At 40.4% G+C, this 25,880-nt stretch overlaps 2 protein-coding genes across 4 annotated transcripts in view; both read left to right on the top strand.

The window, feature by feature from the left end:
- Positions 1–90: 90 nt before the first annotated feature.
- Positions 91–6,275, top strand: LOC115055434 (zinc finger protein 708-like). The gene is made up of 5 exons (XM_029521239.1): positions 91–260; positions 794–956; positions 1,613–1,653; positions 1,746–1,806; positions 2,126–6,275. The coding sequence occupies exons 1-5, from the start codon at positions 132–134 to the stop codon at positions 3,340–3,342; spliced, it is 1,611 nt and encodes a 536-aa protein (XP_029377099.1). The 5' UTR covers positions 91–131; the 3' UTR covers positions 3,343–6,275.
- Positions 6,276–10,834: 4,559 nt separating this feature from the next.
- Positions 10,835–25,880, top strand: part of acss1 (acyl-CoA synthetase short chain family member 1) — a 37,461-nt gene continuing 22,415 nt past the window's right edge. For 2 of the 3 annotated variants that reach the window (XM_029520690.1, XM_029520691.1), the window contains exons 1-2: positions 10,835–11,266; positions 21,740–21,836. In XM_029520690.1, coding sequence (XP_029376550.1) covers positions 10,912–11,266; positions 21,740–21,836 — 452 coding nt within the window. In that variant the 5' untranslated portion in view covers positions 10,835–10,911. The remainder of the gene's footprint in view (positions 11,267–21,739; positions 21,837–25,880) is intronic. The other variant, XM_029520692.1, reaches the window with a different exon arrangement.

Here is a 25,880-nt window from a genome sequence, read left to right as displayed (position 1 = left end):
AAAATAATCATTACAGTGACACTGCTTTTACTTTGAAATGCGAGCAAGCGCTGTCCGAGGACATTTCAGCACTTCCTCTTCCCACTTTAGTACCCTTTACCGTTTGGCTGCTGGAGAGACAAACCTCCAATATGGTCGATTTAATCACTTTTAAAAATGACGTGTCGTTCATCGTGAATAGCCTGGCCAAGGCGGTAGTGGCGGAGATTTTCACCGCGGCGGAGAAAGTGTCTTTAGAGAAACAAAGCCCCGAAACAGAGGTAAGCTTCGGCGGCTAACGCTAGGCGACGGCTAACGGAAGTCGAACTCTTCCGTTCCCAGTGTGCCTCGGAAAGCGTTCCGGTGTTTAAATGCTCACTGTCTGTTGTTATATCAGTGAAGCTATACTTTGGCTGCACACACAACTGTCATGCATACTGAACTCTATTCTAAAGTGGTCTAATGTCAGCAATGTTAAAGAGCAACAGCGATCCCACAGTAGCCGGACTCGACGCTAAACCCTAATAGCGCTCTCACCAAACTCCATTTACAAAATGTCTCATTCAAGCGCTCACACAGTTCTCCAGTGCACAGTACAGTAAAAAGTAAAAACTTTTTACACAACTCTTCCTATATCACAGCTGTAATTGCTATACAGATTCAGATTGAGAAGAGATCAATAGATTATAAAATGTACAAATAATTGACACTGCTTTTTATTATCATTTAAAAGGGATTTGAAAGTGGTTTTGTGTGTGTTACTGGAGGATGTCTTGCTGTTTTCCTGGAGGTTTGATCACTTTGATTCTCTAAGGAGAAACTTGGTGCTCTGGTGGACAATCTGTGTATTGAGGCTGTGGAGAAAATCCTGGAAATGGTTGAACTGGCTGCTCTGAAGCAGAAGGATACTCCACGAGCCCTGAGTGATCACCCTCAGTTTGATGTGAGCAGTGAGGTCATACAGACACAGACTCAAGGTGAGCCTGAAGTTTCATAACTGCTTTTTCACAGAAAAATGGCTCATAGAGTTTTATCTGCATTTTCCAGTTCTCAATAAAACAACTGATTTAAAAGTTGGTGTGATAGAAGCTGCAGGAAAACAGTACCAGTAGCAGATTCATCTGGGTTTAAGGCTGAAGTGCACAAAACACATCATTGCTTTGACAGCTCACCTGCTGTGATATGTCCAAGGGATTTCACTTTACTTGCACTGAAACCTGTTTGGGAGATCTTTTGTGTCACAAATATTTTGATGACATTAAATGCAAATAAAGGTTGTGATGTAAATACAACCTTACAATGGTAATCAGTCCAGTATTAACAGATGACATCTCCTATCTGTTTTTCATCAAACTTACTCTTCTGTGCTGTTAGCGGCTGCTGAGAGAAACTGAAAGTAATAAAGTCACAAAATCATATTACATCTTTTACATCAGTCTTTATTGTGACTACTCAAATAAAAGAAATGGAAGCACAAACAGCTCCAATTTCTTTGCTGTGCTGATACATTTTGTCGCTTGTTTGCTGAATAATGGGCAGCAAACCTGATTCTTGTTTCCTCAAGGACACAGTTCAACTCCAGAACAGTTACTAACCTGGTAACAAATATTCCCCTGTTCTCTGTGTGTTGCAGGGTCCCCCTCCACAGAGCAGACCTACATCCTGGTTTATGGGGTCAGTGTCTGAATCTTCAGCAACACTCAGAGAGAAGCAGAGAGCAGATATTGAATAGTTCTGAACACTGTCCACTGTTTCCTGTTTTGTAGAGTGCCACTCCTGACTCCAAGTGTCTGCTGGTTTCACTGCAAAGCTCCACTGATGCTAATGGTGAGTTCTCCAGAGTGAATTAAAAAACATAGGAAAGATTGGTTTCCACTGTCAAAGGATTGATGAAGGCCTGGCACATATGAATTTTACTCAGGAAAATTCTCTCTACCACCCACAATGGGATGACGTGAAAATGATCATGCTTATAAAGACCAGGCTTTGGTATCATCTAATTGACTGAATTTTAATCCACTGTGAACATACATTTTCTGGATATATCCACTCTGATCTTCTCTTTGATGTGGACAGTTTGAATGAAGACAGCATAAGTTCAATCAGTGATGAGTGAAGAGTGAACCTTCCTGTTCTTTGTTTGTAGGTCTGGATCAAACCAGTTCCTCTGAGGCACCAGACAACCAGGCAACTCTGCACAGCAAAGACTCCTCCTCCTCAACTCCCTCTCAGTGTGATTTCCCTGACCATGAGTATGCTCGCCCATCTTCACCTCCACTCGGCACCACTTCGGCACAGGACAGTAGAGACTTTGCAACCCGCAGTAGAAAGCAGCAACGTAGACGGAGGAAAAAAGATGCAAATGAATTGACTACAGTGACGTCAGAAGCCCTTCAGCACTGTTCACAGTGTCAGATGTTGTTTCTAAACACAGAACGACTCTCAGACCATCAGAAGAAGTCCCACCCAGTGTGCTCAGTCTGTGGGATGCTGTTCACTGGCATCCTGAAACTCCGTGAACATGAGACCAAGGAGCATGGGCTGCTGCCGTACTCCTGTGACTATTGCCCCAAAAGATTTAACCACAAAGCTCATCGGGACTTGCATGTGAAGGCCCGACACACTGGAGAGAAAAGCTGCCACTGTGACATCTGTGGGAAGGGCTACTCCTCCATCAGCATGCTGAAAACTCACAGGATGACACACTTTGAAAAGACCTTCATCTGTGATGTCTGTGGGAAGAGCTTCTACCATGCCTGCCACCTGACACGACATAAGCTTGTGCACCAAGAAGTCAGGCCATACCATTGTTCCACATGTGGTAAGGGCTTCACCCAGACTGCCAACTTACGCAGCCACCAGGTGATTCACACTGGAGAGCGACAGCTCTGCTCCATCTGTGGGAAGAGCTACCGCCGCTTGAAGAACCACATCATAAGCAGACACTCACATGAGCTCCCTGTTGAGGAGCTGCCAGCCAGGGACTCCATCATCACCTGTGAAATCTGTGGCAAAAAGTTCCCCAACCTGTCACAATTCAAAGTTCACCAGAGGAGCCACACCGGAGAGAAACCGTTCCACTGTGACATATGTGGGAAGAGTTATCGCCTGAAGGAGCTGCTGCGAGACCACAGGTACACTCACACCGGAGAGAAACCCTACAGGTGCTCTCTCTGCTCCAAGACCTTCCACCTGGCCACCAGCTTCATGAGGCACCGCAGTATTCACACTGGAGAAACACCTTACAGCTGTCATGACTGTGGGAAACACTTCCGTCTGCTCACCTTCCTAAAGGCTCACCTGCAGACCAAAGCTCACCTGAAGCAGACTCAGTTGAGGCAGCCCATCTCCTCTGACCTCTGACTGCCATATGTTATGGACACATTTACACTATATTGCCAAAGAGTTAGAGAGAGGAGCTTAATGACACAACCTCCTTTTTGTCATGGTAATAACCATATTATCGACTGTGCGATACTTAGACGATACCCAGCCAAAGATGACTTACAGCATTTTTGGCTGGGTGAGGTGTAACATTTTCTATAGTTGTTCTTATTATGGTCCCACTTAGCCTGCACAAGAGGTGGCAAGATGTGCACTAACTGTATGTCCATGTTGGAAGAATACTTCCCTGTTCTTTAAAGGAAAGTTTTCATTGTGTATTTTTTTTCCGATTGCATTGCAGTAGCCTGTTTAAAGTGATCATAAAACAAATAACTACTCAGTACTGATACTACATGCTAATGGAGAAAGGAGTGATAATAATACAGTAAATGGTTTGAATTTCTTAGATATAGCTAGCTGTGTAGTATTCTTAACAGACCGAATAGCAGCAGATGATAGAACACTCATTACAACCAGAAGCAACATGAGACTTGAGACTCGGGACCAAAGATTTGAGACTTGACTTGGACTTGCAAAAAAAGACTTGTGAACATTTCTGTCACACACTACAGTCATACAGTGTGTGTTGACTACTGCAGTGCAGTGCAGTGCAGCGCAGCCGAATGTTAATGAGTAAAATGGACAGCCCTGTGAACCCATCGGTGCCGACAGTGAGTTGAGTTTGAGGCCTTTACAGTTTTTCCCCAATTGCTAAAACACATTTCTTGAAACCTTCACCCATTTTTTAAAAAACCTTCAACACAAATCCAAAAATTCAAATTACATTCACAAAATCCCAGACTTTTTTATCACAATCAAACTATCACCTCAAAAACAGTTGTCCTGTATTAAAAAGAATGTGTTCAAATGATACACACAGCAGTTAAAAGTATATTCACCACAGAGCATTCATCAACATAAAATGATTCAAGACACAGCATCCAGGGCATGTAGTTAACAGAAAATGTTTTTTGTAAATGCGTTTAACAGAAAATTATTGTAGTCAAAGTAATGTCTACACTTTCAGCACACTCACAACAAAAAAGATAAATGGAAAGTGCATCACTGCACTATCTAAGTCAAAGATGCGTTCTCCAGCATGATGTCTTTGTGTGAGGTCCGGCCAGAGGACTTTCACAATGTCACCTTAGTGCTGTGCGATATAAAAATGTCTGCTGTAGGATATAATCCTCTATTGTTTATATCGTCATTTTAACGTGTGGGCTACTGGGCCAGCTTGGCTAATGTAACTGCAGTAATGCTGCTACTTTGTGGTAGCATTTTTCTGTCACTGGGAGAGTCGGAGAGTACAGTGGAAACAACCCAGACTAAAAAAAAAGTGTACTGCAGCATAGTAGATGTAAGCACACTTAGTATACTTCAACGCCCGCAACCCGGAAAAGGATAAGCAGTTGAAAATGAATGAATAATATAATTCACATGCACATAATTAGTGTACTCAAAGTGTGTTATTTTTGAGTACTAAAAATGTACTTTGTATACTAATGATTTATCAGTGCTACTTAAGACATACTGAAATACAGGTCAACTTAAATATACTAAAGTACTTTATCTGCTAATACTGTACTTATTTAAAATGTTCTTTAATTCAACTCACTCACTTTTCACATTACTGTTAATAAATTTAGAACATCCTGGAAATGTATTTCTAATTTAATCAGAATGTGTTGCCATTGCATTTTAAATATGCTTACAAAGTTACAAAGTAAAATTTAAAAAGCTGTACTTAAGTGTATTATAATTCATCTTAATGGTGTTTCAGTTGAGTACATTAAGTTGTGTTTTAGTATATCTTAAGTAGAATCAATGATATATCATTAGCATGCTAAGTACATTTTTAGCACATTGAAAATAGCACACTGAGTACGCTAATTATGTGTGCATGAAGTATACAAGATGTACTTCATTAAAATACACTTCAATAGTACACAGAAAGTATAGCTTTTTTATAATTAATTTGTCATTACTTTTAAGTAAACATAAAAATAATGACAACATACTTGAAGTAGATAAATCTTTATTTTTAACATGCGTGGCATTACAGAAAAATATGTATGAATAAAGTAGATTTAAATGCAACTTAAAAATTGTACAGTTGGGTGCCTTTGGGAACAGCTTTTGCTGACCTGCACTCCTGTGTTGCCCACGGAAATCTGCGTCCAGGAAATAAAGTTGGACAATTATTACAAATGGTATTAGGAATACATTTCTTAAAAGACAAAGCACAACTATATCTAAACTATACTTTAGATAAGTGTACTTTATTGATCCCAAACTGGGAAATTCTCATGCCGAATCAGCAAAACACACTGTACAGTATAGATGCACTGCACATCAGGACGATAATAATAAAAATATAAAAAAATTTAAATATATTAACAATATAATAAAAACAATAAACAGACAATAACTATAAAAAAACAATAACAGTGACATATGGTGCGATAACAGTTGTTTTGTTTTTATATATCAGAGAGGTATGATTTTTCTCTGTCAGACAGATGAAAGTTATTGTATAGTGTGACGGCATGTGGCAGAAATGATTTCCTGTATCTGTCCCTTTGACAGCGGAGCTGTAATAGTCTGTTGGAGAAGGAGCTCTGCTGTTCAGTGTTTGGTGGTGAGGGTGATCAGGATCAGAAATACATTTTCTATCAAATGCAATACGAGTTAACAATTTTGGAAGACACTAAGAAGAAAAACTAAGAGTTGGAAAACTTGAGCATTAAAGCATTAAAATGTGATCCTACACTATTTACTTGAGTAATCTTTCATTACAAAATATATTAATTTCTCTATGCAATGAAATGTTTCCTGTAATAAGAGGCATTATTTAATATTTGCAAAACATGTATAAATGCAAAACATGCTATTTCTGTGGCAGGACTGGAAGAACCAGAGCTTGTACTGTCAGTGTCCATGACAGGTGGCATTCTCTTCATGGCTGTAATAAGATCTTTGACACACTTGACTGAGGCTGGTATTTCTGCATTAAGAGAAAAAAACACTACAGTCACAGATATATGAGAGATAAGACGCCTATCCATACAATTACTGACATAAAAAACATAAATCATTCTTTGTATGAATACCTTTGAGAGCATCCATCACTCCCTGTTGCATGTCAACATTGGATCTTGATTGATCCACTTGGAACCCAAACAGGAATTCCCATCATGGAGGTGTTTTTGCGTGCAGTTTCCATCCATGTTTGTCAATAGTCATATACAGCGTGTAAAATAAGTATTGAACATGTCACCATTTTTCTCACTAAATATATTTCTAAAGGTGCTACTGACATGAAATTTTCACCAGATGTTGGTAATAACCCATCTAACCCACACATTCAAAGAAATCCAACCTTAGATGTCCATAAATTAAGTTATGTGTGATAAAATGGAATGACACAGGGAAAAAGTATTGTAGTATTCTTTGTAATAATCTGCTGCCAGGTTTTCATGGTTTTTTGACCAGCTGAAAAGGAGCTTTAATGTGAAGAATGGGGAGTCAGCAGCTAGACCTTTCCCCTTCACAAACATTCTTACCAACCCAACACATTACTTCCATCTGTTGAAGTTTGTGTCCAGCTTCATTGTGACAGATTTTAGCCTCAGTATCTGTTTTCCAGTAAGTCAAACTGTGTCACAAAGAAAAATGTTACATTGTTGCTTTAATGTTGAGACTGCTGGACATAGTAAAGCACCTCAGACTGCTGTTTGAATCCGGATTCAGTACTTTTACTGTTTTCCTACATCTGATTTGCTACTTCTGCAGATAGACCATCTGATCTGTAATATTTCATATCTGTGACTGCTGTATTTTCAGCAGAAGCTCTAATCTGATGCAGCAGCGGCCTGATCTCAGATAATTCCCATTTTGCTGTGGTTAGATGATAATAGTAATCCTGCAGGCCTCAGACGGTTTTGATCCAGTGGTGACTCTGACGCTGTTGGGTTGTGCTTTGGCACACCACATTTCAGGTTAAAGGATGCATACAACAGTAAATCCCAACTTTGTTTCTGTGCAGTAGAATTAGTCACCTTTATGACTGTTATTGATCCCCTATTACCGTATTTTTCGCACTATAAGGCGCACTTAAAATCCTTAAATTTTCTCAAAAATCGGCAGTGCGCCTTATGTATGAACTCTTGTTGTGCTTACTGACCACGAACCAATTTTATGTGGTACACTGCGTTCAAAATGTTTTAGTGCCACGAAACCGCTCAACTTGATGGATTGTCGGAGCATTCGCAGCTGACACAGGGACGTTGTATTTACGTTGGTCCTTGGTTGGATATGGGCTGCAACGTCAGACAACGTTAGATAACTAATTATGTAGTGCAAGTTCGACTCACCTGACTGTTTTGTTTCGCTCTATATATGTTTTATCATGCGCCTTATGGATGAAAATAGACCCGTTCATTGATATTTCACCCAATGTGGTGCGCCGTATGGTCCGCAAAATACAGTAATCTGAAGAGAATACGTCAAACAAAAATGTTCAAACCGAAATAAAAGATGAGAAATGCCTTTTTTTTTCACAAAGATGCCGTTTGTACATCGTCTTATCATCTTTTGTCTTTTGGGAGAATCTGTGTCATTTACAATAAAAACAAACTTGTTGGTTGAATATGTAGTATATATAGTACAGTGTAACACCCTTTTATATATGAATTCATTTGTATTATTTATTTGATTATAAGTTATAACACAATTAACGCGTCTAAAAATTAGGGGGAAAAAGCATCTCTGGCAACGCCAGTGCGCTAATGAGGTTTGTCCAGGTGGAGCTGCCGTTGGTCACTGTTCAAGATGGCGGCCAATACAGCGTAAAGCCAGGCGTTGGCATGAAAGACTGTGGTAGGTAAGTGTGGTAATTACAGGGCCAGTATTGCCGATATCGATACTTTTAAATAATTATGGTGGGGGTATCTTCAAACTGCTTAATCTGAATGAATTTTCATGACCTTTGAGTGTTTTTGTGATGGATTATTAACTAGTTAAACCCAGGATATAATTTGGGCAAAGAAACAATAGAACATGGTTGTCCATAAAATTGGAATAATTTTGTTTTCAGATACATTCCTCTTTATATTACTATTTATAGAAATCAGTAAACACCTTTGACCAACTGAAGGCATAAAGCATAAATTTTTATCAAGAATAAACCACATTGTCACAATCATTTCCTGAGAGGAGGTAAAAAATGTTTTATTCCAACATTATTATGTCCATGACCAGTTTACCACATTCATATGCTCTAATGTGGATATTTGTTCATTTACAAACAAAAATAAAATATAAAAGAAAGTAAAAGAGTGGTTTCTAAATAAGCAGTGCCTGCTCCTCTTGCGCTGCTGAATGAACTGACCACTACTGACCACCTCTCCAAGGTGCATTGCATACCAATTCTCATCTTAGACAGTGACTTACAGCAACTCTGCTTTGACAAACTTCATTGGCCTACTGCCTGATCTGTTACTTGTGTTAAAAATTTTAACCAAATGAATTAATCTGTATTTGTTAATTTTGACAGCCCTAATATATATAAATATATAGATATATTAAACTCTATCAGACAGAGGATGTTAGTTCAGAAGAAAAGGTCCCATGCTGACCAAACTGAGGTCAACCTGTCAGTGAAACCAGACAGACTGTTTACAGAATATAATGTTAGTGTGAATTTTATTGTGAGACATATTATTGATGCTTGTTATTGTGAAGTCATGTGATTTGTTTAATGTGTTTTAGTGGTTAAAGAAATAAGTCTCAGATCTTATCATTGTGAATTGGCATCAGTCAGAAAAACAAAAAGCTATCTGGTCACAGCAGGTTGAACCAGCACTAAATTAATCTACTTAAAGGGTTAATTCAAAAAATAAACAGTTCCCCTGGAGCAAAATATCCAGTGTCACTGTTTCTCTTTCTTTATGTTTTTATCTGTATATTTATTGTTTTTTGTTTGTCTTCAATCAGTTTTATTTTCTCCTTAAATAATTGTTTGTTGCTGTGCTGCTTTAGTGTTAAATAATAAATCATGCATGTATGTATTTGATATTGACAGAACAGAACTCTCACGGGCTTGTTCAGGCTTGTGTTTAGCTTTTGACTTAAACACACATTCCTCATCACCTCATGAACAAGTAAGTAACACAATTCCCACAACAGGTTAGCTGTCTTTTGTTGAAGACTGTCCTTCATCAAACAGAAACCATCAAATAAACTTTACAATAGCCAGTACACGCTGTTGAGAAATTCAAAACGCTGCCAAAAAAAACTGTTATTGCAATGAATAAGACAAGCTGTTTACATGAATACAGATATAGCACATGTATACATTTTCATTCATCAATGTACTGATGAATTGACAAGGACATGCCAACTAACTAACTTTGTGTCTTTATTGGTCCAAAAAAAGTGAACTGACCCATGGCCATTCTATTTATCAATCCTGAGGTTCTGATTTGTGTGTGAACAATTTTGACTCTCAGTTCTTCCACCTGAGGAATTGAGTTTTAGTTGGTTTCAGCTGTGATGACCTGAGTTCATGATACTGAATGCCAGTGATTTCTAAACAAGCACATGGTGGAGCCAGTGATATATGAAGGGATTTGTGCATTGAAATTGTGACAAAAAGTTCAATCTGAATCACGTGTGAAACAAGGGAATAGTGTTTTTATGGCTTTTATGGCGTCATGGTTTGGGATGTTTAGTTTATAAGCCTAGTTATAGTGTGTAAGCAATCGGGGGAAAAATACTGATAGTTTTTTACTAACTTTAACTATTTCATCTTATTTTATGGATGAACCTGTTTGCCACCAAGATGATCTTCTGAAATTATCAAGTTCTTATCTGTTGATATATATATATATATGTGTGTGTTTGTGTGTGTGTATGTATGTATGTACTTCGAAGGAAATGCTTAAATACAATTTAATAGAAAGGAAAGTGAAATTCTCTTGTTTGGAAAAACAAAAACAAAACAAAATAAAAATAAATGAATACTCACTCTTGTCCCAACATGTTGGCCAGACGTAATAGTTGTGTTGTAAAATAATGACAGGTCGATCATTTACACTGAAGCAGCAAGTAGTTAGGCTGTTGTTGAAAAATAAAATGAGCAACAAAATATAAACTATTGATTATTTAAATGCTGCTATAGGTCTGATGTTTCCCAAAACAAACCTTTATCGTAAAAGAAAGCTTGTCTGATTGTATTTGTGTTTATTTATATCACCGTTGCGTGAATAATGTTTCATTGACTAATTCCATGTGGGGCACTGTGGGTGTCCAGTCTGGGCTGTGCCAATGGAATAATCATTATGTTATTATTATTATGTAATGGCCATTTGCAACAGCTTGGTCAGCCACAGAATAGCACGGACAGTGTTTTTATTCACATAATGTTTGCTCTGATCCGCGGAGGGTTAGGGTTGAGGGTTGAGGGTTGAGTATGAACACTGTGTGGAGTCCATGAGCATGAAATAAACCGTGAAAGAGTTCGAGACCAAAGTGACTGCACTCGTGATGCAGAGGATCAGCATGGCTGCTCGCTGCAGTCCCGGAACCAGATTCTTCAAGACTCTCCTGAGCTGCAGGACCGGTGGACCCGGTCAGTACAGGACACCGGGACTATGTGAACAACAACTCCGGTGCCGATTTTCCTCCCTGCCCTCACCTCCACCACCGGGCACTTGGAGCCAGCTGCACCGCCTGCCCCACCGGGACCTGTACCGGCTTTCGGTCACGGATCCGGATCGGTTCTGGGGTTCCGCGGCGGTTGACAGGCTACGCTGGATGAGGCCGTTCCACCAGGTCCGGGACTGCGACTTCAGCAGCGGCAAGATCAACTGGTTCGTGGGTGGGAAGATCAACGTGTCCGGTGAGTTTATTACACATTTCACACGATCGATGAACTGATCCGTGATCAGTGACCGGATCTGCAGTGAAAGTTCGTGGACACACAGTCTGTTGTGTATCTATTTGACCCCTACACAAAACAACTGTGTGGTCTTATCACCTGTTGTATGAAGTGCATAACCTTTGTTGTTATTTTGTGATTTGATTGGCTACATGTTGAACAAACATTGCATATTGACCTGATTATTATTTGGAACTACACAAAAATCTGCAAACTCATTTAGCAACCTAAATGTGGTTATAGATAATTTGATAGAGGCGAAACACGCCCCCTCTCAGGCCTCTCTTTGGTTCCTGGTCTCCCTCCACCAGATCTGGAAAGATTTAAATGAGGACTTTTTGTGTGAGCCTATTGACTGACAGACGACCTCCTCGGTGGAAGCTCTTGAGACCTGGCAATTCATTTTTGTCCTCTGTAGTGGAAATTAGTTTTTGCTTGATACTGTCGGAGAGATAAAACATTCAAACATGCAGATTTCCTCTCTGCATGTTTGAATGTTTTGTGTTTGACATACATGATTGTCCACTGCAGTGCCTATGCTTTTAATTGAAATTTTAATAAAGTTACTAAAAAGATGTTTCCTTTTCTTTGAAATGTCTCCTCTACTACCCCACACTTAATTTATCCCCCCAAGTCCAATGCCTGGCATTTTTAGTTGAGTGTGTCTGCATGAGTGGAAAATGTGACCCCCTGTGCGTCATGGCAGTCGTGGATCTCGCTTTATGGGGGATGATCTGCTTGTTTCTGGGATTTTAAACACGTATTTCACTCAGGATTCGCACCCCAAGGAATCAGTTCCAGCAGTCCTCTGCTGTTGCGCAAACACGTTTCAGTGTCTGCTTCTGCTGTCGCCGATTCGATCCCGGTTTGTTTAAAAATAACCTCGAACAGGAAAACGCAAACGCAGACATCGGCCACATTCTGCAACGCTGCCTATACCGCTTGTCTTCTTACAATAACCGAGACATGGCTGGACAACAGCAACACTGTCAGGGCGGTGGAGCCAGCTGGAGCCAGCTAGGTTCTCCGGGGGGCGGGGTCTGCCTCTTTATAAGGGACGAGGACTGTCGGGCTGTCAAGGTGAGAGAGTCACTGTGCACCCTGATATTAGAGCTGCTCCCTGTCTCACTGCAACTCTCTGTTTACCAAGAGATCTTTTTTTACCCTGGTGTATATCCACCCCGAGGGCTAATTTTAATAAAGCTACTGAAACTATTTTTAACTCTTCACAAAGACTTCAGGCACTCTCTCCTGACGCTCCCAAGTTCATGCCATTTCAATAATTGTCCTGTTAAAAAGTCTCTGCGCACTTATTATCAATAGGTTGATTGCCATACCAGGAAGGAGAAGTCACTGGACTTATGTTTTGGAACTGTGAAGAATGGTTACAAGGCAACCCCACTTCCCCGACTTGGAGCATCTCACCACAATGTAGTTAATCTATGTGCTGCCTACCAGAGGATGGGGAAAAGGGAAAAGCCTCAAGTAATGACTGTTAAATATGTGGGATAATGAAAGTATTGTGGGAAGTTTTTGACAGCCCTGACATCATTGACAATGGTAATGGCAGTATCTGTGTGGATTCTGTGTTACCCACCAAGGGCCTCATTTGTAAACGCACAGAAACTTGTGTAGAGGCTATGTAAAGGGTTGGCAACAGTTGGAAACAATAGAAATAAATTGAAAGAGTAGGAGAAAGTAGATGAGAGAAAAACACCCCACTATATTTTTTTAATTAGAATTTTTCATTTATTTCATCATTCACTTGCACTCACACTGCACTGCTATAGCACGTCCAGGTCACTAGGTGGCGAATTGCACTGGTGGTAGGTTAGGACTTAAATGTGAACAGGAAGAATAAATCCTGCTGCCAGGAAATTAACACCAGCACCACGTTTAGCTCCTTTATTCGTACCACAGGCAAGTCCGAGGAGACAGTTAGGGGGACAGCTTGTTTTGTGCAAAGGTTGAGATCTATAAAAAACAGACTTCACAGGAACATGTGCGCACTCTTACGGAAAATCTGACCCATGCGTACCCATATTTTGGAGAAAAAGGGGAATTAGTGACACAGACGGTGCAGTGGTGAACTGAAGTCAGATTGAAGAAATGAAGAGTGGGAAGAAATTTTTTTTTTTATTGCCCAACAGCGTTATTTTGCATTGGACTGAGTAATTGTTTCGGAAACATCATCTTAGAATCTAACAGAAAAATCTAAATCAAAATCCCTTCTCTATATTTGATCAACACCGTCTCTCTGTCATACTGCCCACTCCTAGAACATAGGAGGAAGAAGCACCCATCTGCCTAACATGTAAATAACATAATGTTTTCCTGTGATACTGTGAGCACATCATCAAATGCCAATGAAATCCTAAGTGTGGAAAACAAAGCCACTAACAATCGTTATACTTTTTACTTTCCTGTTCTCATTTCGTCAGCTCTACTTAATGCTTTTCGTAACAAACTGGGCATAAAGAAAAGGGTAACGTTCACACACACAGTCTGAAGAATATCTTTCGTGGTGAGGGTTAGTATGAACTGATTAAAGCTGTAAATACAGCAGTGAGCCCTGTGCGTAATGCTGCACCATGAGTCTGCTGGCACTGCTGGAGGACTATGTCAAAGGGAGAAGGTCTTCAGGGACCATAACAACTTATTGGTCCATGATGATGACTGTCTAATGAGCCGTTTTAGATTCCCTGGAGCTGCTCTTGGATCTATGTGCTGAACTGGGTCCAACATTAGAGTGGGCAACGGCCTCCTGAAACGGTGGTGCGCTTTGGATGGATCGGCAGGCCCCGATCCATCCATCCTGCCAAAGTGTGCCGCATTTTAGGAGTGTGTGGCATGTTACACAATGTGGCACAGAGGAATAGTATCACTTCCAAACCCTCCCCCAAGCATTGTACCTGGAAGCAGAGCCTCCTTCAAGATAAGCAGAATATGAACAGGGTTACTTTCCAGCACTCTTTTCTGACCTCCTGGTACCTGACCTGCCTTCTGCCCCAGACCACGTCTCTTTGTCTCCACCCCGGTACCCTGACCACCCTTCTGCCCCAGACCATGTCTCCTTGTCTCCACCCCCGGTACCCTGACCAACCTTCTGCCCCAGACCGTGTTTCTCCTCGTCTCCACCCCCGGTACCCTGACCAACCTTCTTCCCCTTCTTCCTGCATCTGCCATCAGTTCCAGCAAGACATAACACTTGTATCTGAGTCTTACTTTATATGCAGTCCACATTCACAAGGTGTTTTGCATTCAACATTTATGGTTAAAAATGGGCGTGTACAGGGCGTGACATGAAGCTGACACATCTGCACACGCTTGTAGTCAATCTGTGATTTATAAAGGAAAGTTTGCTTTAAGTGTGCATATGCAGGATTTTATAAAACAGAATATTTTCTGGCGGATGCAAACTTTGGCTTTGGCCAGCTCACCATCATAGAATCCACCATGAATTCTACCGTGTATCAGCGGCTGCTGGAAGAAGACGCTGTCAGAGACAAAATGAAACGAAAATATAAATAAAATATATAAATACATAAATATAAATAAACTGCTTATAAAATGGAAAAAAACTTGTTCTTTCCTCACAGTACAATTCAGTAAGTAGTATTTGATTATTAAATCCTGCACCCTGTGACAATGTGTAATGGGGAGGAGTCAAATGAGCAGCCCCTGCACCCCCCCCCCCAAAAAAAAAAATTATAAAATAAAAATAAAAAATAAATAAATAAATATTTTTAATAAGGGCCCACTCAAGGGCCCACTTACATTTTGGTGCTGAGACTGCTAGATGGCTACAAGATGCCTCAGTGAAGTTATTTCAGCCAAAGGGGGCAACACCAGTAATTAGGTATTAGGGTTTTTCCTCCTTTTTATGGGGGGGATGAGTAAAACAATTTTGCCTTTTGTTGTGTAATAGCAAATCTTTTTCCAGAAAATAAAAACAAAATTGGACGTTGCATTTAGTATGCAATGTATAAACAGTGATTAGCAACACAGCAAAATAAACCTCTCAGGCTATTGCTAGTTAGCGGCCAGCTTACATCACTCATGAGTGGCAAATCTTTCATCGTATTATACAAACCGATGGCAAAACTATTGCCAAGTCAGCAAAATAGATTCATAAACACAAACAGTAACTTGACTTGACTGTAACACAAAAGTAAAACTACATAACTCATGGCTCTAAGGACATACACAATAATGATCATTGAGCCGATCATTTGCAACGATGCACGTGTTGCGTCCAAGGACCTCAGCAATGTGGGAATTCCCAAGTGCAGCAATTGTCAACAACCTACATATGAAGGAAACATACACAGAGGGGTGACCTTTTTTACAAAATTGTTACTGTTCTGCACTCACTGTGCACGAAGCCATCCTTGCAAAGCTAGGCAGACAAAAATTAACACAAAAATTAATGTCGGACACCTGATCATCACTGTCAGGGCTATTGAAGGCCTCCCACATTGTACAGTCTAAACATCTCTGCAGAGCCATTACGCTGTCATTGTTCCACACTTTGGCAGTTCTGATTTGAGGCTTCTCTCTCGCCAGCAGCCTCTGGTAAATAGGCCTGAGATAGACACCACTGTGGCCAGATGCACCAAGTGAGGCCAGCAGTGATGCAGCATAGGCATCATAACACATGTCAAGTGTTTTATTCTTCCTTGGGCAACAGTGTATGCACTGATAATATGTGTGCAAACATTTTTAACAGGCCAATTATTAAAATTTATAAGAATTAACTTGGGTGCTACAGGTGAGACTGTCTAAGGTCCTTGAGAAATGTCGTATTAAAATTTGCTTTTGGATGTAGGTAAACAACAGCAAAGAAGATTTAGGGAAATTCCTTGGGCAGATGGAAGGGCTGAAGGGAGACACACATCTCTCTCACCGCTACAGTGCAAAACAACTTGTCCCTTCTCACTGATGTTAGGGCCTTGGATAGACCCCTTTGAGTGCAACGTCACAGAAATATGTGCATGCCGCTTGGGGCCAGAAAACCACTGAACTCTCCTAAAGTCTATGGGAGAACGTCACTTTGCGTAATGTCTAACAGGACAGCTAAATGCCTAAGGGCCATTCTGTTGGTCTAACTAAACACACAATAAATAGTAAAGATCAAGATCTGTGCTGTTTTGGTTGCTATTCTGTCAAGTTTCTCTTAAAAAAATAAACTAAATAAGACTTTCCTGGATTCTGACTGGGTGACGCCACTGTCAATCAACATTCCATCCAATCGGAATTTTGATGGGTGTTTTTTTTATATATATATTTTATTTATGCTTTTTTAAACTTTTTGTTACAATGGATAAGGAAAAACAACAGCACACAGTTCAAGTATACATCCGACAATGTTACATAAAGTAAATGTAATGTAATGTAAAGTAATAAAACTAAAGACAGAACTATGTAAGGTTGTATACAATGGCCAAAATTATCCAGTGTTCTCTGTCCCAAGAAATCGTAAGGGGGTAAAAAAAAAAAAGCAAGACAGCCATTGGAACCAAAACAAAGAAACAAACACACATGAGAAAGGAAGAGAGAGAAAAAGAAGAAAGAGAAAAAACAAAACAAAATAAAAGGCCCCGAGAGGAAAATACAGAAAAATACAAGAAGAAAATACAAATATTGCATAGCAGCCTACTTCTTGGTCATTTAGGTCTCATCAAGTAAGGTCAAAAACGGCTTCCACATTCTTTCATATTAGTTTGGTGCATTCCCACTGCTGGAAGCAGCCATTGATTGACCATCATTGAGCCATCTCTTAAAGCAAAGGGGTGATGAAGCCTTCCAGTTAAGTAAAATAATTTTTTTGGCTGCTACCATGCCTGTTTTGAGAACCTGTTTACAGTGGAATGGTAGGGTCAACGTCTTTTCAGAGGAGCCAAAAATTGCTAAGGTACAGTCTGGCCGAATGTTTATCTTATATTGCCTAGAGAACTATTTAAATATGTCACGCCAAATGTTGTCCAATACTGAGCAGTACCAGAATAAATGTGAGAGTGTGCCTTCAGCTCTGCCACATCTATCACATATGGGAGACACTGAATGAAATATTCTATTTAGTTTTGGAGTAATACAGTCTATGTGTGCCTTTAAATTGAATGAACTGATATCTGAAGTTTATAGAGCACTTATGTATATTTGACAGGCCCTCCTCCCATACTTCGTCTGACAGTGGGGTTCCTAGTTCCTTTGCCCACGTATCCCTGAGATGGCCAGTGCTCGCTGGTGCCTCAAAAGCAGTAATGAACCGAGAGAGCAAATGTTTTGAGTGTGGTTGTAAAAGGAGCATATCATAAAAATTACAATTCTGTGGTCTTGTGGGGAAATGTTGCCCTCATGATGCCCTCGCATTTGCAGCAGTAATGTCTAAAAAAGGGAAGGCCGAGACCCCCTTTTTTTAACTTCCTCTGCAGGTGGGCTTTATAAATGCGAGGACACGTGTTTGTCAATGGCATGAATTCACATTTTTCCCAGTTAATTGTATACCCAGACAGATTGCCAAATGACTTTCTATATTTCAGAAGGCTGGGTACTGAAACCATAGGGTCTGATAAGCAGATCAGTAAATCATCAGCATACAGATTAACAAGGCTTTCAACCTCACCAAACCCCATGAATGCCTGGATGGCCTGGATGATACCCACTGCAAAGATCAAAGAGAAGAGGAGAGAGCGGGTCACCCTGCCTCACATCCCGATGCAAATCAAAAGGTTGTGATCTATCTGAATTAGTGAGAACAGGATACTGGTTTAAGATAAATTATTTTCACCCATTCAATAAAATTTTCCCCAAATAAAAAATTGTTTTCTGCATGTAAGGCCATTCAATCTGATCGATCTTTTTGGTCACAACTTTAGTTATTATTTTCAATTCACAGTTTAAAAGAGCAACAGGCCTGTCACTTGCAAGATCTAACTCCTCTCTTCCCGCCTTCAAAAGCAGGCAGATATTTGCTTCATAAAATGAATTGGGGAGTGTTTTATTGGAATTTTGATGGGTGTTGGCAGCAATTTACTTGATAGCAACAAGTTGCTAGTGACAAGGTTTGGCTGGCTATCCTAGAGTTGATGTCCATCACTAAGCAATGCCCTTGTTGTAGCGTAGTTGGCTGTGAGAATAGAACCAGCAGTGGTTTTAAGTTTTTCAGGTTACCTGCAGGATCTCACCCATTCCAAAAAAATAGACACCTGGAATGATGCTCCTGCAGTCAAAGAGGCTGGTGTTTGTAGTGCTCACTTCATCTCAGGTAAGTTATCATTTATTATCCCTTCCTGTTAGATCACACTGAAAGGCCTGAATTTCACTGAAAATTGTTTGTAAATGCTTCTGAAACATATGAAACCTGTGGACGTAGGAAGCTAGCTTGTGCTTATCCGTTGGCTAGCGCTCTCGTTGGCAGTCAAAGTTAAAAGTAAGTAAGTCGGCTAAAATACATTTTTTTAGGTATTCCTTGTGGTCCTTAAGGGACAGCGAAAGCGCATAATCCGAATAATTTGGTGGTGGACCGTCAACTTCCATGCTCTCTACTATGCTCTGCTCTGACGTTTTCTGACCCCAAGCTGCTAGGCTCGGAGTGTTTGTATACAATGAAGGGCTCTATAAGACATATTTTTGTTTGACTGTGTATTTATGGACCGTTTAAATGTTTCAGATTTTTTCTGATTTTTTTGTGTTTTGCAGATAATTTTTGTATTTTACCCTAACCCTAAACAAAAAAAAAATAACAACAACAATATCATCATCAATCATCATTGTTTTCAGCAACAGTGTCATTTCCACACTGTTACCTAAAATCATAACAATCATCAAAATACTGGAATTAAATTTCATGCCGAAAATGGAGTTGGAAGAAGTGTAAAACTTATTTTAATCTTACCCCTATTCCCCATTAAATCACATCTCAGTGTTCTTCCCTATTCCTGATACATATGGAGATTAGCCTACCATGAAATACAAAGAAAATTTCAGCAAAGAAGTTCAGTGCACATACATACATACATACATGCATATACACATTTAATTCAACCATACATAAACAAAACAAAATGAACACGTGGTGCCATCTAAACACCATCCTCACTCATATATCCTATAAACTGTTCCATGGTTACGCATTCCCCTCAACTTCACACCCATACTGTTCCATAGCCTTACTCCCACAGCTGAGACACAAAAACTCCTCATTGTAGTACGCACCCTCGCAGTCTTGAAGTGATAATTTCCTCTTAAATTGTGACCCATTTCCCTTTCCTTAAACAGTTTTTGTAACACTGAGGGTGAACTCCACTTTATAAAACAATATCTATAATGCATCATACATCACATTCATATTTAAAATGTGCGTGTGTGTGTATTTGTGTTTTTGTTGGGTTTGGCTCATTCTGTTAGTGCAAGTTGGAAAAATGGACTTCACAGGTGATCACAGAAGGCATTGTGTTATTGCTAGCATTGTCAAATAGCACCAAAAAACTCACTATAAATATGTAAATGCTCATAAATACAGTCTGTACAGACTTTGAGAGCTTACAGAGACTGTCTCTGATGTGACTTTATTGTCTCTTTATCCTCGTCTGTTGTTTTTCTCTCTGATAATAATACAATAATAATCCAATAATATTCCAATAACGACAGCGGGATGATTTGTATCAGAGCTGATTTTTTTCTCTGTTTCTTACATAAATTATTCCCTGAACCTGCTTCATGAGACTCAAACAAGATCTTTTCTCTTAAATCCACTTCAGGATTTATGTTCAATCTCAGAATGATGTGTCAACTTCAACTCCATAGAGATGACAACCTCTGTGTGTTGTTTGTAAGAGCAAGTGTGATCATTTAGGTCATTCATATTAGTTCATAGTTTGTAATTTATATTCATTGTTCAAATTGACAGAAAGTATAAGGCATGAAAAAACTAAATTTATTTTTGGTCCTTGTCCATTTAAATCAGCCAGTGATGTCTTGTGTGCCATGTGCTGTGAGCATGCAGGAAGAGAGAGAGGAGCTGTTAGGCTCAGGAGCACATCATTTTTCAACCATGTGACAGTGTGTAATGTTGACATTTGTCAATAAAGACATTTTGAACTGGATTGCATTTCCTGTCATCTGCATAAGAACAATTTAATGTGCCTGCAGCACCTCAGTAGCCTTTGAACGTGTTGGAACCAAGGCCACTACATTGTTCTTTGCAACATGCCAAAAACTATGTTAATTACTTAGAGTATAGAGAAGAGTAGATGTGACAGGAAAATTATTTAATCAATTGATTATTTGTCAGATAAATATAAAAAGTTGACTCATAAGGAAAGTAATTGGTTTTAAAGCAAGATATTTGGCCTAATTTTTTTTTTTTGCTAAACCTGATGTGCACATTATAATCTAACAGTGGATGTTATATGGTTGTTGGTGTCACGGTTGTAGGGCCCAAATGCGGGAGCAGGCAGAAGTGGGGTGAAGGTGGTGGTGAATATGTTGAATGAGAAACCAAAGACGTATAACTGATGTGAAAACGGAGACAAGCAAATACTAAACTGAAATGACTGAACTAGGCTGAACACAACAGAACACAGCAGGACTTGACTGAACTTGATTTGAACATAACAGAACACTAAGAGATAATAGAAGTCACTACAGAACTCTCCAGAACAGTGCAGGATAATGCAGACGCTCCCTCAGGACAGGCAAAACAAGACAAAGGATCTGACCAGGACTAGACAGCACCCAAGACTTAAATACAACTACATTTAACAAGACAACAAGACACAGGTGAAAGACATTAGGGCAGGGAAGGCAATCAAGGTAACAATCAGGAGGCGGGAACGGGAACAAAGGGAGGAAGCAAACATAGGGGAGACCAAGGGGAGACCAAACTATCAAAATAAAACAGGAAGTGGAGACAAAGCTAAACTGACTCAAAATAAAAGAATCCTAAAACGGACAGACCCTGACAATTGGTATATAATTATGGTATCTAGCGTTCTCTCAGTTCATTGATTGATCAAATTTTAACTGGGTTTATTTTGTCACAAGAAAACAAATATTCATTCTCCAGCAATAGTTCACATATTCATCATAAAACCAACAAAAACACAAACTTTAAAAAAGTCCTCCATGAAGCTAAAAGTAAAAACAAACTGATGTTTTGATGTTACATATGTTCATGGAACTCTGGCATTTCGCAGAAAATGTTTGAACTAGAGGAAATATTGGATATATTTGATATATATAAATACAAATAAAGACATTACAATAATTTAAAATGGAAGTAATTCAGATTCTTCCACAAGTAATAAAACCCTCTTGGGACTGATTAATATTTGAAATCTAATGACTATCAGGAATAGATTCTTTTATCCTAACCAGTTGTAATTGGTCTGACATCTGGATAACATACAGCTTTGTCTGTTTGTCTTTCAGTGAACTGTCTAGATGTCCATGCTGAGAATCACCCAGACAGAGTGGCTCTGATATGGGAGCGAGATGAACCTGGTACTGAGGTGAAGGTCACCTATAGGTACAGACACCTGAAAACATCTAATCTTACAGAAATCAGTGATAAGGTCCCTTAAATTATCTTATATATAGTTCAAAGTAAACACAAGAAAGGTGTGCTACAAAAAATGGACCAGATTCAGTGACTAACTACCTAAACTTAACAACAACCTTGCAGCCTACACTATGTCCCCTAAAGATAACTATATCTAACTAGGCCAGTGAGCAGTGATAGCTAACATGTCTTTGGGGTCATCAGGTGGGAACCTCCTTTCACCAGTGTTTCATCTAGTTAGGCCCACAACACCGCCAGGAAGGTAGACAGTGATCACTGGCGTCCCAGAGTCAACCCCCTAATGCCAGCCATCACTGCTCCCCACACAAAGACAACTATCTCAAACAGCACTACTGTCAACTACTCTGACCTCTCACCAACTGCACCAGTGAAAGTGGGGTGGAGATACAGACCCTGGTTCAGGTAGGGGGGAGAAATAGAAGAGGTGGAGATAAAAGTAGGGATGGGATACAGATCCTGGTTCGGGTAGGGGGCATGAAAGTATAGAGGGTGCAGGAGGTGGAGGACAAGCTACGCTAGCAGATTCAGCAACCAAATTCACCTGGACAGCCCTATACTCAGAGAAAGAAATCTCTGCCATTACAGCATCATATCATAAGCAAGCAAAGGACGTTCACATTAGTTTAACTTCAGTTAAAGCCTAACAATCATGTTGTACAACAAAATCCTGCAAGAGTGACATTATATGATAAATTTCATTATGAATAATTGCAAGACAGTTGTATATTGAATTTATTTTCAATCCAATAACCACATTTTAATGTATTAAAAATTCCACTTTAATTATCTGGAGACTTGCACAATGAAAGGGGAAAACATGCAAAGGGGTGCCCCTTGGACGCTTTCCCTTTTCTTTGCTTTGATAAATAAAATCATGGTCAATATAATTTGGCTTTTTGACAAGAATTTGAAAAAAAAAAAAAAAAAACTTCTTCCCTGTAAAATTGAAAACACTCACTCGCTCATCTTCTCCCACTTTTCCATTTCTGATCACTTCTCATGATGAAACCATGAACACCACACTCTTGACATAGCTGAGCAACCCATGTAGATCAGCAATACTCACCTCTCCCCTGCTTAACACCAATGCCAGGTAAAGGAGAGAAGGTGCATCTAATGCGGTCAGAATGGCCACTTCTTCGCCTCCTGCTCAGGGGCAAAGGGGACAAAGGGTACTTCAGGTCAAGCAGGGGGAAGACACTCTTTTCCCGAGTCACACCCAAAAAGACATTTAATAACCCTCTGCACAGACACCCCCAACCTTAGACCACCAGCTGAAGCAGCATAACCCCAGCATCAATTCCCCCACTGGCAGGATCCCAGGCTGGGAAAAGAATTACAAACTTAATTGCAATTCTCCCTTGTGGGCACTGGTTTCTTCTTTGTGGAGAAAAAAGATAAAACTCTCTGTGCCTGCACTGATTACACTGGTCTTAACGACATCGCCATTAAAAACAGATACCCCCTTCCATTAATGACTAGTGCCTTTGATCAACTTCAAGGTGCCCTGGTGCTCACCAAGCTAGACCTAAGAAATCCCTACCATCTGGGAAGAATAAGGGAAGGGGACGAGTGGAAAACCGCTTTCAACACTCTGATTGGTCACTATGAGTACTTGGTGATCCCCTTTGGGCTCTCCAAACCTCCAGTGGTCTTTCAGGCCCCATAAACGATGTTCTTTAATCAATGCAGGGACGTAGAGTTCTCTGGGATATGTTAAATCAATTGCGAACCAGGTGGTAGGCGTTCCAAAGGTGACCTTTGTGAAGATGGTACCTTACAGCATTTGGGTGGTGGTATGGTGCTGCAAGCCACGGGAACCCCAGGACCAGAGACAGATCAGGGCAGTCCAGAATGTGGAAATGGATGGTCTCACAATGATTCCCAGACATGAGCATGGAGACTGACGACGTCTGGTGGGTGATGGTGCCCATCTTGTGATCATTGAGGGTTCGTGCAGGGATTGTATGAGTAAGTGGGACCCGGCCAAGCCCCAATTGCTGGGCCACATCTCACTGATAAGGCAGGAATCGGCTCCAGAGTCGATGAGGGTTGCCAGGGTGTGAGAACCATCCAGAACAAGCAGACGGCTTGGAGCAGGGGACGGCGAGGAGCAGAGGAGGCCCTGTTATCGAGCTCACCCTTACCTCCTCAACTAGGGGTGAGTTCTGTCTTTTTACTGGGAAGGTGGCGACATAATGTCCTTCTCCTATATACAGGCAGAGCTGAGCTAACTGACGTCACCTCCATTCTGTGGGGGTAAGGGAAGCGTGTCCCAGCCACAGGGGTTGGTGGCTAGCTCCCTGGCGTCTTTCCCATCGCCGAGCCTGAACCCCGAGGTCAATGCGGATGGCCAGGTTGATGATGTTGAATGTCTCAAGGTGGTGATGTTTTCAGCTCAGCAGAAGCAGAGTCCTTTGTGTGCTCAATGTTTCAGACCAACACAAGCAAGGGGACAGGCAGTTGGAAGGTCAGAGACGAGTGAGGGGTCAGGTAGGATCAGACAAGCAGGCAGGTCAGAACAGAAACAGGCTGGGATCTGGTAATCAGTCCAAGGGCTAGGCAAGCAAGCAGGAACGGGGACGAAACAGGTCGGGAACAGGTGATCAGTCCAAGGTAAATTGCTGGAAAGGCTTGCATGGGAGTGAAGACGATCTGGCAAGTGGTAAGTGTGGAGCTGGGGCTTAAGAAGAGTATTGCAAAACATGGATGAGCTGAGGCAGAGCAGGTGCAGATGAGCAGATGATTGTGAATGGGATGCAGGTGTGACTGGAGCTGGGGGTATGGTGGTGGAAATCTACCAGGTGGAGCAGGCTGGAGACTGTGACAAAAGCATAGAAATGTGAATTTCACTCTCCCAAAGTAACACTAGGATATGTTATCTCTGAAGGATGGATAGAGATGGACCCAAGCAAGATCCAAGCCATTCAGGACTGGCCCAGTCTATGAAAAAACAAGGAACTGCGGACAAGGATCAGGCTGTGAACATGGATAAGGGTAAAGACTAGGGGGCAAAAGAAGACAATGCAAACGACAACGGCCAAAGCCAACGACACACACAGAAGGCAACAAGGATCTGACGACAACGAGGATCTAACGACTAAATAGAAACCAGGACTTAAAAACGCAGTGAGCTAAACAAGACACAGGGGAACCACATTAGGGCAGGGAACGCAATAAACAGGAGGGGAACAAAACAAGAACAGGAAGTAAATAGACAACACAAAGGGGAGACAAGGGTTTCAAAATAAAACAGGAAGTGACCAACACAAACATAATAACTAAGTCCCTGACAGAACTCAAACCCTGACACAAGCATACAGCAAAAGCTACAAAAAAAATTGTTCAAAAAGAACAAGGTGAAAGTTCTGGAGTAGCCAAGTCAAAGGTCAGATCTCAATCCAATCGAGGATTAATGGCTGGACTTGAAACTATTGACACCTGATCCCCAAGCAGCCTGACAGATTATGAGCTGTTTTGCAAGTAAGAATGGAAAAAATTGCAGTATCCTAATAATCTGATTGCGATGTGTCCACACAGACTCAGTGCTGTGTTTGCAGTCAAAGGTGCATTTACTAAACACTGACTTGAAGGGGGTAAATATTTATGCAATAATTGACCTTATATAATTTAATTAAATAGATAGTTACTTTATTGATTACAGAGGGAAAATCAAATTACAGTAGCAGCACATTTTACACAAGTCACAGGCAACGAATACTGAAAATTAAGTGTAAATGTGCAAATGACAAAGACACTGCCAAAGCCTCCAACTTTTTGTAAAAATCGATTTTCTTTTTGATGTTAGAGTTTCTTAAGCAAATTCTTGTCAAAAAAGCTAAATTATATTGACCATAATTTCATTTATAATTTTACAAGCAATGTGCGATCAAAGTGAGGATCTCAGGGATAAAAGGTTTGATTTATCTGGAGGGGAATAAACATGAATTAATTTTGAATGTGGGTTTGTAAGTGTGTCAGTTAATCATA

The sequence above is a fragment of the Echeneis naucrates genome, chromosome 15, assembly GCF_900963305.1.
Source record: "Echeneis naucrates chromosome 15, fEcheNa1.1, whole genome shotgun sequence".
In the NCBI taxonomy this organism is placed as follows: Eukaryota; Metazoa; Chordata; class Actinopteri; order Carangiformes; family Echeneidae; genus Echeneis; species Echeneis naucrates.
The sequence above is the reverse complement of the archived record's forward strand: the minus strand, read 5'-3'. Positions and strand labels throughout refer to the sequence as shown.

Bases quoted from the DNA above. Each gene is read 5' to 3' on its own strand.
- LOC115055434 (XM_029521239.1), top strand. From the start codon at position 132: ATGGTCGATTTAATCACTTTTAAAAATGACGTGTCGTTCATCGTGAAT. The intron at 261-793 runs GTAAGCTTCGGC...TGATTCTCTAAG, and splicing joins AACAAAGCCCCGAAACAGAG to GAGAAACTTGGTGCTCTGGT. The intron at 1,654-1,745 runs GTCAGTGTCTGA...CCTGTTTTGTAG, and splicing joins CCTACATCCTGGTTTATGGG to AGTGCCACTCCTGACTCCAA.